This window comes from Coenobita brevimanus, chromosome 71 (assembly GCF_032717465.1).
Source record: "Coenobita brevimanus isolate Jiangsu-jjx chromosome 71, ASM3271746v2, whole genome shotgun sequence".
Taxonomy (NCBI): domain Eukaryota; kingdom Metazoa; phylum Arthropoda; class Malacostraca; order Decapoda; family Coenobitidae; genus Coenobita; species Coenobita brevimanus.
Window position 1 is genome coordinate 50,965,758 of NC_137024.1, and position 17,548 is coordinate 50,983,305.

At 38.3% G+C, this 17,548-nt stretch overlaps 1 protein-coding gene across 1 annotated transcript in view; it reads left to right on the plus strand.

The window, feature by feature from the left end:
* Vps13 (vacuolar protein sorting 13C) overlaps positions 1-17,548 on the plus strand; it is a 1,164,731-nt gene that overhangs the window by 265,906 nt on the left and 881,277 nt on the right. Inside the window, exon 16 of the mRNA XM_080277871.1 lies at positions 1,584-1,669. Within this exon, the coding sequence (XP_080133997.1) occupies positions 1,584-1,669 (86 nt within the window). The remainder of the gene's footprint in view (positions 1-1,583; positions 1,670-17,548) is intronic.

Genomic DNA, 17,548 nt, shown 5'->3' on the forward strand with positions numbered 1-17,548 from the left:
GTGGCAGTGGCCTTGGGGTACCCTGCCAGGATGGCGACAGAGGCACACTCCAAGCACGCCTTGGCACTGTAAATGCCCAAACATTATACACCCATTGACAGGGCAGCCTCCTAGGACACTGCACCCCTCTCTATTGAGCAGAAGTGGCAGCCTGGGAACTACAGTTCCCTGTCCTCTATGACACAGATCCGAACCCCCTCCTATTCTGATCCCAAAACTACGTCGACAAAGCCTACGCCACTCCTCCCCTCAGGTTTGCCACTGTGTAGCACGAGCAAAGTTTTCTGGCCCTGTGCCCTTGCTGGTGGTAACCCCTGTACGTAGTAGGGTATGTTGTGTGATATATAAGGCACATGTAGAGGAGTGCATGAGATAGAGAAAAATTGTTTGGGAGAGTATGCTGGCCCACATTCTATGTTATTGTCACTGAAAAAAGTCAGCCAAGGGGGATGGTCAAGATATCCTGTTGGCTAGTGAAACAGGAGCTCCAGCTTTCCATATCACCAGCATTCCCATCCTCTTTGGGTATACCATCCTGATCATCTGGTGCTACAGCTTACTCCCTAGTTCCCTGGAGTTCCTCAAATCGAAATTCAAGTTTTCCAAAAATACCAGGTTTCTAAAAGAATTTTGAGCCAGTTTACTGGAGAAAATATTTGAAAATATATTTATCACCAAAAGAATTGGTTTACTTTTTTGGGTCACTGCTGGTTTCAAAAGGTGCTGCAGTATTCTACGTTCACCCAGCCTACCTCAGGCTGGAATCAATTTGACCTGCGATGCTGATTTCCTCACTTTTTTTTTTTTCCTCTGATACTGCTTCTGCATACACACAATTATCGTTGTTCATCGTCAAATTTTTGTGCCAGAACTCTAAAAATTTTGCTTGTGGGATAATATATTGTAGCACAGATACAGTGATTACTGAAGGGAATGGCAAGCAGGTTGATCTCTGTACATATAAGTGATAGTAATGACTGAAATCCAGCTTTCCAAAAATATAACTTTTCCAAAAGCCTCTTAATCCCGGGATATGGCATCTGGTGGTTTAGTGGGTAATTAGCGTGCTCCAATCAGATTGAGCCTGTGTAGGTTTATATCCAAGGAGTGGTTGGGGTTTATTGTTCATGTAATGCCACCCAGGGATGAGTGAGGCTGGTCATTCTCATCTTAAATGTCAGGATCAACTTGCATAGTCCCAGGCTTCTTTGCTCTTCATGGGGCAACATAGGATTGGATGGATGGAATTGCACTGTATATGGAAGTTGAGGAAGTAAAAGACTTGATAGTGGTTAGAAACAGATGATTGAAGTATGTATGTGTACAGATGGATATGAGAAAATTTTCACCCCATTATTAACTTGGCAGTTAATTTAGTGGTTCTTGTTACACAGGCATAATTAAACACATTTTTATGCTGATATACTTCTGAAGTGGAGCTAAGAATATTGAGGCTAAGTGAATGGGTTTTTGCTCATTTCACTGCATTTTGTGTTGATAATTTTCCTATCTTTTTGCCCTCTTGCTTCCTTTGCATCTGATATTGTGGTGGGAGATTGATGATGATGATGATGACATTTCAGATGAGAGACTGCTACAGCTGGCTTACATTGCCCATAGCATCCCCCAGCCTACTTCCTCACAACCTCCAGTTTCCAGTGCCATACAGGTTAGACCTTGTACTTTGGAGATAAGAGGAAAGATGACTTGCAGTGTGATGCACTGGTGAATGGAGAGAAACTTGGATTAGCAGAAGAGTTTTACGTGCAGTTGCCCACAGAAGTGATGGCAGAGTATCCAGAAGATTTCGGTTAGTGATAGTGCACATACTCTTGCTTATATAATTATATGGTGAAACCTGTTATGTAAAATTGTTACAGAAAACAATAAGTAAATGCCAAAGAACTGGTATACGGTATTTCAGAATTGCAGGAAGCAATTCTTTAGTTACAATAATAGGAAATCCTAAATGGAGTTAATTGAAATTTAGAACTCTTGCTCAGTGACAGTCAGGAATAATTTGTGAAGTTCAAATCTAGTATGGTAATATGCAGTACCTGTATTTTTTTTTATTAGCGTAAGACTGGAAAGAAAATGGCTTCAATAACCAGTTAAAGTGAGTCATTAGTATTTGTAAAATAATTTGCATTACAATACTAGGGAATAACTTAGTCATTTATTTCCATTTCTCTTGTCTCCACGGACAACAACAGAAAGCGGTGTACTGTAAATTAGTACTGTGGGCAAATTTAAATGGCTCAGATAACAAGCACGAAAGGAGACAGCTTTTACTCACAGACATGCAGTTATTACTTGTACACTGCATTTGGTCAGTTTTCCATTAAGTAAATCTGTGGAAGATTTAATATAACCCAGAGTACCCTCAGTGAATGAAATATAAAGAACAAACCTCAAAATTTTGCCGAGGGTCAGAACTCCTTGGAGAATGCCAACTAGTGTTATGGCCCAGTATCCTTAGTGCAATAATGACTGGCAAGAGTAATAAAATACAGAGGTTCATAAACAAATAACTTAGTTCGTTGCTTCCAAAATCAGCATTTTTAGTTAAGCAGGACATCATGGTTTATCTAAAAATAAAGATATTACAGATTAGAGCAAAAGTATGTGCATTTGCAATGTAAGAGTTTATAAGTTCATGTTTTGGTCCTCTTTATTGCGTAGGGTAAGAGAAAAGGGTAAAATCTGTCATACCTCCTTACAGCTGAAAATAATTTAGCATCAGTTGGGGATAAAGTAGCTACCGATAATTATAATTATTATAAATGAGGGGAAGACAAAAAATGAAAGGCAGAATGGTCTTGTTGCTACTGCGAGTAGGGTATCATTACTAAGAGTAATTTCATTGTTGTGGCACCCATGTTACTATATCATCACCATACCTTTTGAAAACAGGGTTTTGTATTGTGGTCACAAGAATTTTCCCTAACTGGTCTTTGAAACTACAGCATCTGTATTTAAAGTCCTGGGAAGCATATACGTCAGGAACACTGAGTTGTACTGCATGCCATGCAGAGTAACACAATACATTACACATTCATTCAGATCAGGAAAGTGTTAACTTCTAATATATCACTGCTCCATGTTATTCATATTACATGATTCTTAGAGTGGTATGTTTTATTTGATGTGACGTGATGATGGCATGTATTTTTTTACCATATGTTCACTACATTTTCATTGAACGAATGTTAGTGCAGAGTGACTAAAACAATCTGAAACTCTGCCATCACTTCCTGGGGCAGCTGTACAATACACATTCGTTCACATACATGTAAGTGTTAACTTCCAATATATCATTGTGTCCTATTATTCATATTACATAATTCTTATCGTGGTATACTATATATTTAAAATTTGATTTGACACAGTGAAGGCATAGAATTTTTACCTTATATTCACTTAAGTTTTCATGTTTCAATGCATGGCAGTGTAGAATGACCAAAGTAATCTGAAACTCTGCCATCACCTCTTGGGGCAACTGTACAGTACTTTGGTGCAGCAGTGAAGGAGAGTGAGTGTTGTTTTTGCACCACATAAGATGCTGCATTGTGAAAGATGCACCCTAATTCTGGAAGGGCAGTTCTGGGGGGGGGGGGGAGATTCTCAGCCAAGAGTGCTGAAAGGTTATTTGATGTGAACAGTTTTCACTCAAATATACACTCATCTTTCAGTATTAAGTACTGCCTATCAGTCATGGGTTTCTTTAGTTTTACCAGTATGTAAAGGAAGGTACAAAAGAAAAAAACAAAACCTGTTCCTTACAAAAAGTTACTTCGTTCCGCAACACCATCTTCACACTGTGTATGTTTTTGAACTGTCCAGTTTCTTTCATACAATAATTTGAGAATTAACCCTCTTGCGCACGATGACGTGATTCGTGTCCCATGGATGCTGCCTGGTAAACGCACATTGACATGAATCGCGTGAAAAAGCTGAAAAAATTTCTCCAAAAATTTAGTTTTTGGCCAATTTGCGTCAAATTTTGGTGTGTTCTAGCATGCCAGTCTCGCACCCAAAGTAAATACTTAGCAGTACTGTGACTGCTTTGATGAGACAGTGCACAGCAATAAACCTCAGTACCTCACAACCAGCCAGGCTGAAGGGTAGTGCTGCATCAGTCATCCCTTTAACTCCTCCATTTTCCTCCTTCTGCCCGAGGCAGAAGCCATTACTGAAATATTGTGATTGTATAGTGTTTTTTACTATACTGTGAAGTGATTGTGTCAGTGGAACATAAATATGTTATTTGTAAAGCATTGGGGCCCTTTATCAGCCGTCAGGCCTAGAGGCAGGAGTTGGATTTGCTATAGCGGGGTTTGCCACTCTGCTTCACCCTGCCTGTAAATGATGTGAGTGTTTTACCTTTGTAGTGAAGCCAATACGTATATTGTGTGAAACATGAGTGTTTTACCTTTATAGTGAAGCCAATACTTATATTGTATGAAACATATACAGTAGTGCCTGGATTAATGAAATAACTGACCTACCTTAGCAGCCATTAAGTACGCCATAGAGATACGCCGTAGTCACTAAGGGAACAGGCGATCACGTACGCTATAGAGTCGGGAAGGGAATAGCAGAGGAGGTTGGGATGGAATCATTGTGGTAGTGTTTTATATTGCTCATGGTTTAGTGTGAAATACAGTATACGTATAAAATAGCGCAACGAGTGTTCGCTAAGAAATATTGCAATTGACTGATTTAGTGCAGACTTAGTGCAAGGATCAGAGACAACAAATATGCCACACAACCACAGACTTCAGTGAAAAGGTATTGTACCAGTCTCAGACAGTGGCATATTGTGTATGGTTTAGTGTGAAATATACGTATAAAATAGTGTAGCGAGTGTTCACCGAGAAATATTGCTTGCATTGACTGACTTAGCACAGACATACTGCAAGGATCAGAGACAACAAATATGCCACACAACCACAAACTTAGTGAAAAGGTATTGTACCAATCTCAGGCAGTGCAATATTGCATATGGATTAGTGTGAAATATCCGTATGTCGTGCAGCAAGTGTTCGTGGAGAGATCTATTGTGTGCATTACATGTGATAGGCAAATGTAACGCAAGGAGGACAAAACAATTATGCCTCACACACACACACACACACACACAATGTTGTTAAATATAATAATGAACAATGTGATGACGCAATGGGTCAAAGAATAGACACGGTTTCTAGGTGAGGACACACCAGCAAGGTTAGATTTACTGTTTACCAAAGAACCCGATGTAATAGAATCATTGAAATATCTCTGTCCTTTAGGAAAAAGTGATGATGTGGTCATTGAGTTCCAGATGTTAATTGGGAATGTCGAGCCAAGAGACGAGCTTCATAGACAGGGAAGATACAACTTTGGGAAAGCAAATTTTACAGGATTGAGAAACTTTTTTGAAAATGCGAATTGGAGAAAATTCAGAGAAACGAGAGATACAGAGGAAGTGGGATATCTTTCTAGACCTCTATAATTTGGGAGTGGAAAACTTTGTACCATGAGTAAGAGGGAAAGAAAACAGGAAAAAGGGGTGGTTTAATAAAAGGTGTATGATAGCAAAAAAAAGAGAGAGATAAGGCGTGGAACAATTGGAGAAAGAGAGGTAACAACAGAACAAAGGAAGAATATAAAAGAACAAGAAACGAATACACAAGAATACGTAGAGAAGAAGAAAGGAATTTTGAAAAAGGTATAATAAACAAATGCAAGGATGAACCCAAACTGTTTTATAGATTTGTTAATGGCAAACTGAAACAAAAGGAAGGAATCGCCAAATTGAAAGTAGAAGGAGAGGTCTATAAGGATGCGGCAATGCAAGCAGAAATAATGAACAAACGTTTCCAGTCAGTTTTCACTAATGAAAAGGAGCTTGTGGAAGGGGAGGGAGTGATTAGAAATGTACCGGTGATAAAAGATATAAAAGTGGAGGTACAGGAAGTGTATAAATTACTGGAAACTCAAGATGTAAGGAAAGCCCCAGGACCTGACGGAATTTCTAATTGGGTACTGAAGGAATGCAGAGAACAACTGGTGGATAAAATTCACAGTTTAATCATGTGTTCTCTGGAAGAGGGGAAAGTGCCACAAGAATGGAAGAGGGCAAATGTGGTACCAATTTATAAGGGAGGAAACAGGGAAGAACCCCTGAATTATAGACCAGTGTCTCTAACCAGCTTGGTCACAAAATTGTGTGAGAGAATCCTGAAAGACAGATGGATAAAATATCTGGAAGAGATGAATATTTTGGCTGAATGTCAGTTTGGATTCAGAAGTGGAAGATCATGTGTTTCTAACTTGTTGAGCTTTTACTCAAGAGCAATTGACGTGGTACAGGAGAGAGATGGTTGGGTGGATTGTGTGTACTTAGACTTAGAGAAGGCCTTTGATAAGGTACCTCATAAGAGACTAATGTGGAAACTAGAATATATAGGAGGACTGAAGGGGAAACTTCTGGAATGGATGAGAGACTTTTTGAGAGACAGACAAATGAGGACAGTAATAAAGGATAGGATGTCTGGATGGAGGGAAGTAACAAGTGGAGTCCCTCAAGGCTCAGTGTTGGCACCAGTAATGTTCCTGATTTACGTAAATGATATGGTAGATGGAGTGAACAGTTATGCAAGTCTGTTTGCTGATGATGTAAAGAACTTGAGGAAGGTAGAGGTTGAGGAGATTGCAAAATGCTGCAGGAAGGTTTGGATAGGATACACGATTGTTACCGGGCATGGGAAATGAAATTTAATGTAAAGAAATGTAAAATATTGGAAATGGGTAAAAGTACCAGGAGGCCATCACTGAATTATTTGTAGGGTAATGAATTAATCACAAAAATGAGAGAAGAGAAAGATTTGGGAGTTCTGGTCCAAAATAGTTTGTCACCAGAAAAGCACAATAACAAAATAGTTGGAGAGACTTACAAACTCATGACTAACATAAGAGTAGCATTTCACTATATGGATGAGGAGATGATGAAAAAATTGATAGTGGCCATGATCCGCCCCAGGTTAGAATATGCAGCAGTAGTGTGGTCCCCACACAAAAAGAAAGATATAAACAAGATTGAGAGAATACAAAGAACAGCAACCAAGATGGTTCCCAGTCTGGCAGACCTGTCATACAGAGAGGCTGGAAAAGCTGGATTTTCCTTCCTTAGAGGAAAGGAGAAAGAGGAGAGACATGATTGCAGTGTTCAGGACCATGATGGGAGTAGATAGAATTGACAAAGATCATCTGTGTGTATGGGATAAGAGAGCAACAAGAGGACACGGAATGAAATTGAAAAAGTCAAGCTGCTTGAAGGATATCAAGAAATATAGCTTTCCTTACAGAAGTATAGACTTATGGAATAGCCTGGACAAAGAGATCGTCCAGTCTAAAAACTTAAACGAGTTTAAAGCTAAATTTGACTTATTGAGAAACAGCGACGGAAACCCACAAGCATAGCACATTCCGTGTATATCATAATTAGGTATATTAGGTAAATGCATAAATATTTGGAACGTCTTAGACAAAGAGATGGTGCATGAGAAAAACATTCATGTGTGTAAAGGTAGACTAGATAAATGTGGATATGGAGACAGGACAACACGAGCATTGATCAATTCCTGTATACTACAAATAGGTAAATACACACACACAGTGGCATTACCTAAATTAGTATCTTTATATGAGTCGGGCTCTGTACCAGGTTAGACTAAATGGTGCTCTTAAAAAAAAAAAAAAAAAAAAAAAAAAAGTAAGCAAGACTTGTTCAAGCAGAAAACAAAATAGCGCAAGAATGCACACAATCAGCTGATTGTTTAGTCTACAACTGCCCCAGGGAATGTAAGCACTATATGTGCTTTTAGTACTGCAGGATGACCACATACTTTAGTAAAGCAAACTTGGAAAAGAAAAGGGATAAAGGTAGAAAGCAGGACGATAATTTCTACCAAGAACTGGTTGAAATGGAGACTCAAAATAAACTGGTGGAACAAGTACACAGATTAGAGATGGCTTTTCAAAATGAGATTGATGAAATTAAGAAACAGATGCACTTGGAAAAGGAAGAAATAGAAAAACAGGAAAGGAAGTCAACAAGAAAGACACAACCATAGATGAGCTGACAATAGAATTGGATTCACTTAGGAGAAAAATTAGTGAAATGGCAAGTACAGTAGTCAACCACAAGAGTATTATAGAAGAGTTCAAAAATGATACAGAGACAGTTAGGCAAGTAAGCAGTCTGATAGACCAGAGCAGTGAAATTGAGGAGAAGATAACACAGGTGAATGAAGCTGTGCAAAACTACAAAAATGATGTGGAAACCACTTATGCTGAAATGGTGAAAGTAAAGAAAGACTTAGAAACAAGGGTGGAAGAAAAAAGCATTAAAAAGGAAGTGAAAAGAATAATCCAAAACAGTCTTAAGTTAGTCAGAGATTCAGTAGATATCAACAAATCTATAGTAATCACTGGTATAGAAGAGAAAAAAGTAAAAAACAAGATCTCAAGAGACAAAAAGGAGATGGCAAATGTAATGAGCATAGTGAAAGAAGTATCAGAGGAAATCTGTAGTAAAGACATAGAGGAACACAAAAGGTTAGGGAAATATGAGAGAAGCAAGTCAAGACCCCTAAAGGTAACCTTCCAGAGTGTAAACACTGTGGAGGAGATACTAAAAAATGCAAAGAATCTTATGGAGAAAGAGGAGTTCAAAAATGTATGGATAAAAAGATGCCTAACACAAGAGGAACTGGAATTACTGAAAGAGAAGAGAGAGGAAGCAAAAAAAAAAAAAAAATGAGGGAAGATCAGAGGAGGAGAATACATTTTTTTTTACAAAGTAATAGGATTGCAGGTACGAAAGTGGTACTTAAACAGGAGGGAATAAAAAGGAGGAAGGTAGAACCAAGTCATGGCAAGTATATAAACAAGATGATTAAGTTGATGTACTCAAATGTGGATGGAATGGTATCTAAATTATTAAAGATGAATGATTGTCAGGAAGATGAACCACATATAATATGCCTAACTGAAACAAAATTAACGCCAATGCTATCAAATGACATCCTAAACTTAGAGGATTATAATATATGGAGAAGAGATAGGAACTTAAAAAAAAAGGAGGAGGAATTATAATATTAACTGAGAAAAATCTAAAAGTCAAAAAAATGAAACTAGATATACCCTCACAAGTAGAACTGATTGCAGCAGAGATCAATACATCTGAAGGGAATTGTAGCCAATTTGTACATGCCACCCAGATCAAACACATGGGAAAGAGACAAATATGAGGACCTGGGAAAGATTACATTTCAGAGTTTAAGAGCATTATTACATAAAATGGAAGAGAAGTTGGAAAGACTTATACTAACTGGAGATTTTAATACAAATATAAATTGGAATACAGTACTCTAGATATAATAAGCCAAGAAAGCTGTTGGGACCAAAAGCTCCTGGATCTCGTACAAGAGTTTTTCCTAATGCAACATGTAAGGGAAAGAACCAGAAAAAGAGGAGTCGATGTACCCTCAGTGCTAGATCTCATATTGTCAACGATATTGACAATTTAATATACCACCCTCCATTCAGCAAAAGCGACCATGCAGTACTAAGTTGCAACTTCAGGATAGCATATGACAGTAACAGCAATGAAAGTTACAAAAAGAGCCTACACTATAAAAAGGGAAACTATCATGACCTAAAGAAGTGCTTCTTAGAAATTGATTGGGGACAGGAGCTTAGAGGACAAGATTTAAATGCTATATATAAAAAATTCTATGAACTTTATGAAATAGGAGTCCAGAAGTACATCCCACAGCACAAAGAAGCAGAAAAGAAAAGAAAGAAATGGTTCAGTACAGAATGTAAAAAATCAAAAGAAAAATAAGATTTGTTGTGGAATAGATACAGAAGACACAGTAGTGAAAGGGCATATAATATTTACAAACAGGCAAAAAACGTTTATACAAGAATAAGGAGGGAACCCTAAAAACAGTTTGAGGAGGATGTCATAAATAAAAGTAGCGATCAACTGAAGCTATATTATGGCTACATCAGAAGCAAAACCAAAGTAAAAGATAAAATACAATCCATTACGGACGATGGAATCACCTATGCACAAGAGAAGGATATTTGTGAAGCACTAAACAAGAATTTTCCATCAGTTTTTACAGAGGAAAAAATTTTTGAGAGGGACTATGTGGAACATGCATGCCCACCACACATACCACCAGATATACAAACATCAGAAAAAGTAATACAGGAGGAGCTAAGTAAATTAGACAAAGGAAAAGCAAATGGTCCTGATGAAATTTCATGTTGGGTACTATGTGAATGTGCAAAGGAGTTAAGTAAACCATTATTTTTAATTTTCAAGAAATCCTTGAGTCAAGGTAAACTACCTGATATTTGGAAGAAAGCAAACATTGTTCCCTTATTCAAGAAAGGGAATAGACAAAATCCACGCAACTACCGACCAGTATCACTAACCAGTGTTGTAAGCAAAGTATTAGAAAAGCTTATAAGAAAAGCTTGGGTAAATCATCTAGAAGAACACAATATGATAACAAAGAGACAGTTTGGTTTCAGAAAAGGAAAATCATGTGTTACTAATCTGTTGAACTACTATGACAGAGTAACAGACACATTACAGGAAAGAGAAGGATGGGTGGACAGTATCTATTTAGATTTGAAGAAAGCATTTGACACAGTACCACACCAAAGACTTTTATGGAAACTGTACCATCAAGGAGGAATTTGAGGCAAACTGTATTGTTGGATGCAAGATTTTCTCATGAAAAGAAAATGAGAACAGTACTAAGGGGAAATTACTCATCATGGAAAGAAGTGACTAGTGGAGTACCACAGGGCTCAGTGCTGGCACCAGTCATGTTTTTAGTGTATATAAATGATATAGACAGTAACACTCGAATGAAAGCTATCTAAAAGTGTTTGCAGATGCAAAAATACAAAAGTGAATTACTAACACAGACTCTTGTAATGAGCTACAAGAAGAATTAAATAAACTTCATGAATGGAGTAATACATGGCAAATGGAATTCACTGTGGACAAGTGTCATGTAATCAAGTTTGGTAAAAGTGGAAAAAGACCTGATTGGGATGATACGTTAGGAAATAAAACCCTACACACATCAGAAAGAGAAAAGGACCTAGGTATTATCATCAATAACAGACTTTCTCCGGCTGACCACATCAGTGAGAAGGTACAGAACATGTATACACTGCTTGCAAATATGAGAATAGCATTGACATACATAAATGAAGACATGCTAAGGAAGATAATAACATCATTCATCAGACCAACCCTGGAGTATGCATCAGTAGTCTGGAGTCCTCATCCCAAAAAACACATTGACAAGATTGAAAAAGTTCAAAGGGCCGCTACAAGATGGGTACCAAGCTTAAGGGATCTAAGCTACGAAGAAAGACTAAATAAACTGAATCTACCAACACTACAGGAGAGAAGGAAAAGGGGTGACATGATTATGCTATATAAATGCATATCAGGGAAGGAGAAAATAGACATAAATGATTACTTAATCTATGGGGAAGCATCAGCAAGAGAACACTGCAAAAAACTGCATAAGAAGAGAGGTGATAAAGACGTAAGGAAATTTAGTTTCCCAAATAGAGCAATTGATCAGTGGAATGCACTACCGAATTAAATAGTGTGTGCCAAAACAATTCACAATTTTAAGGATATGTACGATAAATATGGTTTAAGACACAGGACAGTATGAGCTTGACTCATTCCTGTAAAGATACAATTAGGTAAGAAAACACACACACACACACACACACACACAGGTCGCCGACAGAGATGGATCTTTTCCTGGATCGTGGGGAAATAATCGCTGAATCAGTGACAAAAAGGAGACCTGCCTATTTGTGATTATGTTAATGAGTGCATGAGTTGTGGTCCTGTCAGACAGTAGTTAAAAAAAAACGTGGTTTCGGTCATAAAAAGAACAAGATATTGTGGAAATAGAAAGTCTCCATATGGTTGAATCATGGCAGAAAGGGATGGTGCTTTGTTTACAACTGGCAAGAGAGAGTTTGAGGGCTTCTCTGAAGAGGATGTGGGAATTGGAAGTTGAACCAAGCAAGAGTAGCAGGAGTAGAGAAAACAACAGAGAGAAATGTCCAGGAGATGAAAAAGGAATGGGCAGTAATTAGAGAGTTACAGGAACGGACCATAGGGCAGGAAAACGAGATCAAAATTCTACGGAATAAACTGGAAAAAGTATGTACATGCAGTGATGAACAAGAAAAAGAAGTTACAGAATTAAAAGTGAGCAATGAATCTGCCTCTAATGAAATAAAACAGCTTAAGAGAGAAAATAAGAGGTTAGAAGAAGAAAGGGACAGGATGAAAAGCAAACTAGATGAGTCTGAGTCCAAATCAAGAATACAAGACGAGCATATTAAAGAAATCAAGGAGCAACATAAGGGATGGAAGATAATTCAGGAAGGAGGAAATGTAAATTTGAAATAGATTATAAAACAACAAAGCAAGGAAAAGGTGGAGAGGGAAGTGGTTAGGGTACAGAGAAGTAGAGAATCTTTAATTAGGGATGTAGCTGATAAAAAAAATGTGTATTAATTTCAGGAGTTAAAGAAAATTGTATGACAGTAAGATCAGAAAGAGAAAGCGAAGAACTGAATAAGATTAAAAAAGTAATATCAGTAGTCATGGAGAAATACAACGAAGCTCAAGAAGAGATTGCCGAGGTGTTTAGGTTAGGAAATTACGAGGAAGGAGGGGCAAGGCCATTGAAGGTAAAGTTTCAATCCCAGGTAACAGTAAATGAAATTATCAGTAGAACATGGAAATTATCAGACAAGGATGTGTTCAAAAATGTTTGGATAAGGAGAGATGTAAATGAGGAAGAAAGTGCTAAAATAAAGGAGTTAATAAAGGAAGCAAAGGTAAAACACGAACAGAGAACGGAGGAAGAGAAGACGGTATTTTATTGGAGAGTCATGGATCAGAAATTAAGGAAGTGGTTCTGACGGAGAGAAGGAGAAAAGAGGGTATAAAGAACATCAAAAATAATTTGAAGGTGGCATATACTAATGTTGATGGTTTAATATCAGCAAGGCTAGAAATCAATGATTTTTTGAGGGTACACGAACCTGATGTTATGTACTTTGTAGAGACCAAGTTAAGAGAAGATATTGATGTTCATATGGGAGATGGTAAATACAAACTGTGGAGATGAGACAGAAAAGAAAAATCGGGATGTGGAGTGATGATAGTAGTGAAGAACAACATAAATGTAGATACCGTGGAAATGGGAGGAGGCAGGGCTGAAGTGATAAATATGAAATTAGAAACTGGAGAGAATACCAAGAGAGAGATGGCGGTAGTGTACGTTCCCCCTAAGACAAGATCATGGAGTGATGATGAATACCGGGAAATGTTGTCAGATTTGGCTAGTTATTTACAGAAAATTATTGAGAAAAATAACAATATAATTTTAATGAGCGACTTCAATTGTAAAGAGGTGAACTGGGAGGAATAGGACTCAGGAGGCAGCGAAGATTCATGGGACACTATATTATTAAATATAACAATGAACAATGTGATGACGCAATGGGTCAACGACGAGACACGGTTCAGAGCTGAGGACACCTCAGCAAGACTAGATTTACTCTTTACCAAAGAACACGTTGTAATAGAATCCTTGAAATATTTGTGTCCTATTGGAAAAAGTGATCATGTGGTCTTTGAGTTCCAGATGATAACAGGGAATGTGGAGCCAAGAGACGGGTTTTATAGGCAGGAAAGATACAACTTTGGGAAAGCAAACTTTACAGGATTGAGAAAATTTTTCGAAAATGCAGTTTGGAGAAAATTCAGAGAAACACGAGAGATACAGAGGAAGAGGGATATTTTTCTAGACCTCTATAATTCAGGAGTGGAAAAATTTGTGCCAAGAGTAAAGGGAAAAGAAAACAGGAAAAGGAGTGGTTTAATAGAAGGTATATAATAGTAGAAAGAAAGAGAGACATGGCGTGGAACAATTGGAGAAAGAGAGGTAACAACAGAACAAAGGAGGAATATAAAAGAACTAGAAATGAATACATAAGAATATGTAGAGAGGAAGAAAGGAATTTTGAAAAAGGTATGATAGACAAATGTAAGGATGAACCCAAACTGTTTTATAGATGTGTCAATGGCAAACTGAAACAAAAGGAAGGAATCATCAACCTGAAAGTAGAAAGAGAGGTCTATAAAGATGCAGCAATGCAAGCAAAAATAATGAACAAATGTTTCCAATCACTTTTCACTAATGAAAGGGAGTTTGTGGAAAGGGATGGAGTGATTAGAAGTGTACTGGTGATAAAAGATATAAAAGTGGAAGTACCTGAAGTGTGTAAATTACTGGAAACTCAAGATGTAAGGAAAGCCCCAGGACCAGATGGAATCCCTCATTGGGTACTTAAGGAATGCAGAGAACAACTGGCAGATAAGATTCATAGTTTAATTGTGTGTTCTCTGGAGGAGGGGAAAGTGCCTCAAGAATGGAAGAGGGCCAATGTAGTACCAATTTATACTGGAGGAAACAGGGAAGAACTCCTGAATTATAGACCAGTGACGCTAACCAGCATGGTTGCACAATTGTGCGAGAGAATTCTGAAAGATAGATGGATAAAATATCTGGAAGAGATGAATATTTTGGCTGATAGTCAGTTTGGATTCAGAAGTGGAAGGTCATGTGTTTCCAACTTGTTGAGTTTTTACTCAAGAGCGATTGACATGCTACAGGATAGAGATGGTTGGGTGGAATGTGAGTATTTGGACTGGGGAATTGAATTTATGAATTAATAATGCTAAATGTTACTTGAAAATAGAGACAAGGAATTCTATCTATCTATCTATTGCCAGACGCCTCAATCTCGTTTGGGGTGGCCACAAACAAATCGCCTCCAAGTCGCCCTGTCCCCCGCCATTTCACTGCCCTGCTCCCAACTCACGCCTCCCTCTCTCATATACCTGTCCACCCTATCCCTCCATCTCATCTTCGGCCTCCCCCTCCCTCTTCCCCCCTCCACCTCACTCACATACACTCTCTTTGTCAGTCTTTCACCCTCCATCCTCTCCACAAGGAATTGACTTGTGAAAATCAAGCAGAAAGTTTTACTTTATGCCAGCTTACTTCGCCAATTCTCTAAGGATGAGAATTTATAAACTTTCTCAACAGTACACGGCAGAGACTAATTACTCATGAGTGCTGTTTGTAGTACTGTTAGCCTCACGAGAAAGTGACTCCACCCCTGATAATCAATAACTAATGCTAATAATAATAAACAGGTTCTTACCAGTGCATTAATTCCTGGCTGGCACAACAGATTTAAGCTTGATACAAAAGAACTGGCCTAAGTACCAGTTATGAATAATGTAAAGCGTTTGTGCAAACTAGGAGCGGCAGCTAAAATAAGCTTAACGTGGAGAAATAAAACACGAGTTTAACTACATTAAGCTCAAAGAAAAAGAACTGTAAATTTATTAATTACAATGAAATAAATTTACGTTACATGAGTCTCAAAAATGAATTCAAAATAACAAGGAGAATACACTCACTCGCACATTCAAAAGCTAAACACTTAAACCTAGAAAAAACGAAAAGAAATACTGGTCAGTGGAGGGGAGCTGAGCGAAATGAACTGGGCACCTGTGCAGGACATCAGATGCTGCAATTCGCTAAACCCTCTTTGCCAATTCACCGTCTAGGTGGAGATTTCAAGAACTCGCTGTACAACGGTGGCACTGCCTTACGCTGGGCACAAACGATCCTACTCTCGCGGCGATCCAAACTATGAAAGAGGCAGGGGCTGGCCGTGTTTGCTGGAAGTAGGGCGTGGCCTAGCTTCAACGGTCAATGGAGAGAAAGTGAGCGATATACGCTCACAATAAATCACTCTGTGAAGGCACTAGCGTCGTGCAAAAGAATGATCACTTGTGAAACAGTGAAAAATGTTCTGAAAACCATCCAGTCGGAGTAAATACGAGGACGGTTGAACTGAGTGATGCCCAGTGGGAATTCCAGTAGAGTTCGTGGTTTTCCTACTTAGGTACTATGTCACGAATTTATAAATACGCTCGCGCGAATTCGTGACACCCATAAGAGACTAATGTGGAAACTAGAGCATATAGGAGGACTGAATGGGAATCTCCTGGATTGGATGAGAGACTTTTTGAGAGACAGAGAAATGAGGACAGTAATAAAGGATAGAATGTGTGGATGGAGGGAAGTAACAAGTGGAGTCCGACAGGGTTTGGTGCTGGCGCCAGTAATGTTCCTGATTTACGTAAATGATATGGTAGATGGAGTGAACAGTTATGCAAGTCTGTTTGCTGATGATGCAAAGATCTTGAGGAAGGTAGAGGTTGAGGAGGATTGTAAAATGCTGCAGGAGGATCTGGATAGGATACACGATTGGAGCTGGATGTGGAAAATGAAATTCAATGCAAGGAAATGTTAAATACTGGACATGGGTAAAATTACCAAGAGGCCATCACTGAATTATTTGATGGGTAATGAACCATCCATAAAAGCGAGAGAAGAGAAAAATTTGGGAGTGCTGGTCCAGGATAGTTTGCCACCTGAAAACACATTAACAAGACAGTTAGAGATACATATAAACTCTTGACTTATATAAGAGTACCTTTTCATTATATGGATGAGATGATGAAAAAATTGATAGTGGCCATGATTCGCCCCAGGTTAGAATATGCAGCAGTAGTGTGGTCCCCACACAAAAAGAAAGATATAAACAAGATTGAGGGAATACAAAGCACAGCAACCAAAATGGTCCCCAGTCTGGCAGATCTGTAGTACAGAGTGAGGCTGGAAAAACTGGATTTGCCTTCCTTAGAGGAAAGGAGAAAGAGAGGTGACATGATTGCAGTGTTCAGGACCATCATGGGAGTAGCTATAATTGACAGAGAAGATCTGTTTGTATGTGATAAAAGAATAACAAGAGGACACGGAATGAAACTGATGAAGCCAAGCTTCTTGAAGGATATCAAGAAATATAGTGTTCTTGATAGATTTATATACCTGTGGAATAACCTGGACAAAGAGATTGTGTAGTTTAAAAACTTAAACGAGTTTAAAGCTAAATTTGACTTACTGAGAAACAGAGATGGGACCCAATGAGCGTAGTTCATTTCCTGTATATCACAATTAGGTAAACACACACACACACACACACACACACACCTACACACACACACGCACACACGCACACACACACACCAGCAATGTTAGATTTACTGTTCACCAAAGAACCCGATGTAATAGAATCATTGGAATATCTCTGTCCTTTAGGAAAAAGTGATCACGTGGTCATTGAGTTCCAGATGTTAATAGGAAACGTCGAGCCAAGAGACGAGCTTCATAGACAGGGAAGATACAACTTTGGGAAAGCAAATTTTACAGGATTGAAAAACTTTTTTGAAAATGCGGATTGGAGAAAATTCAGAGAAACAAGAGAGATATAGAGGAAGTGG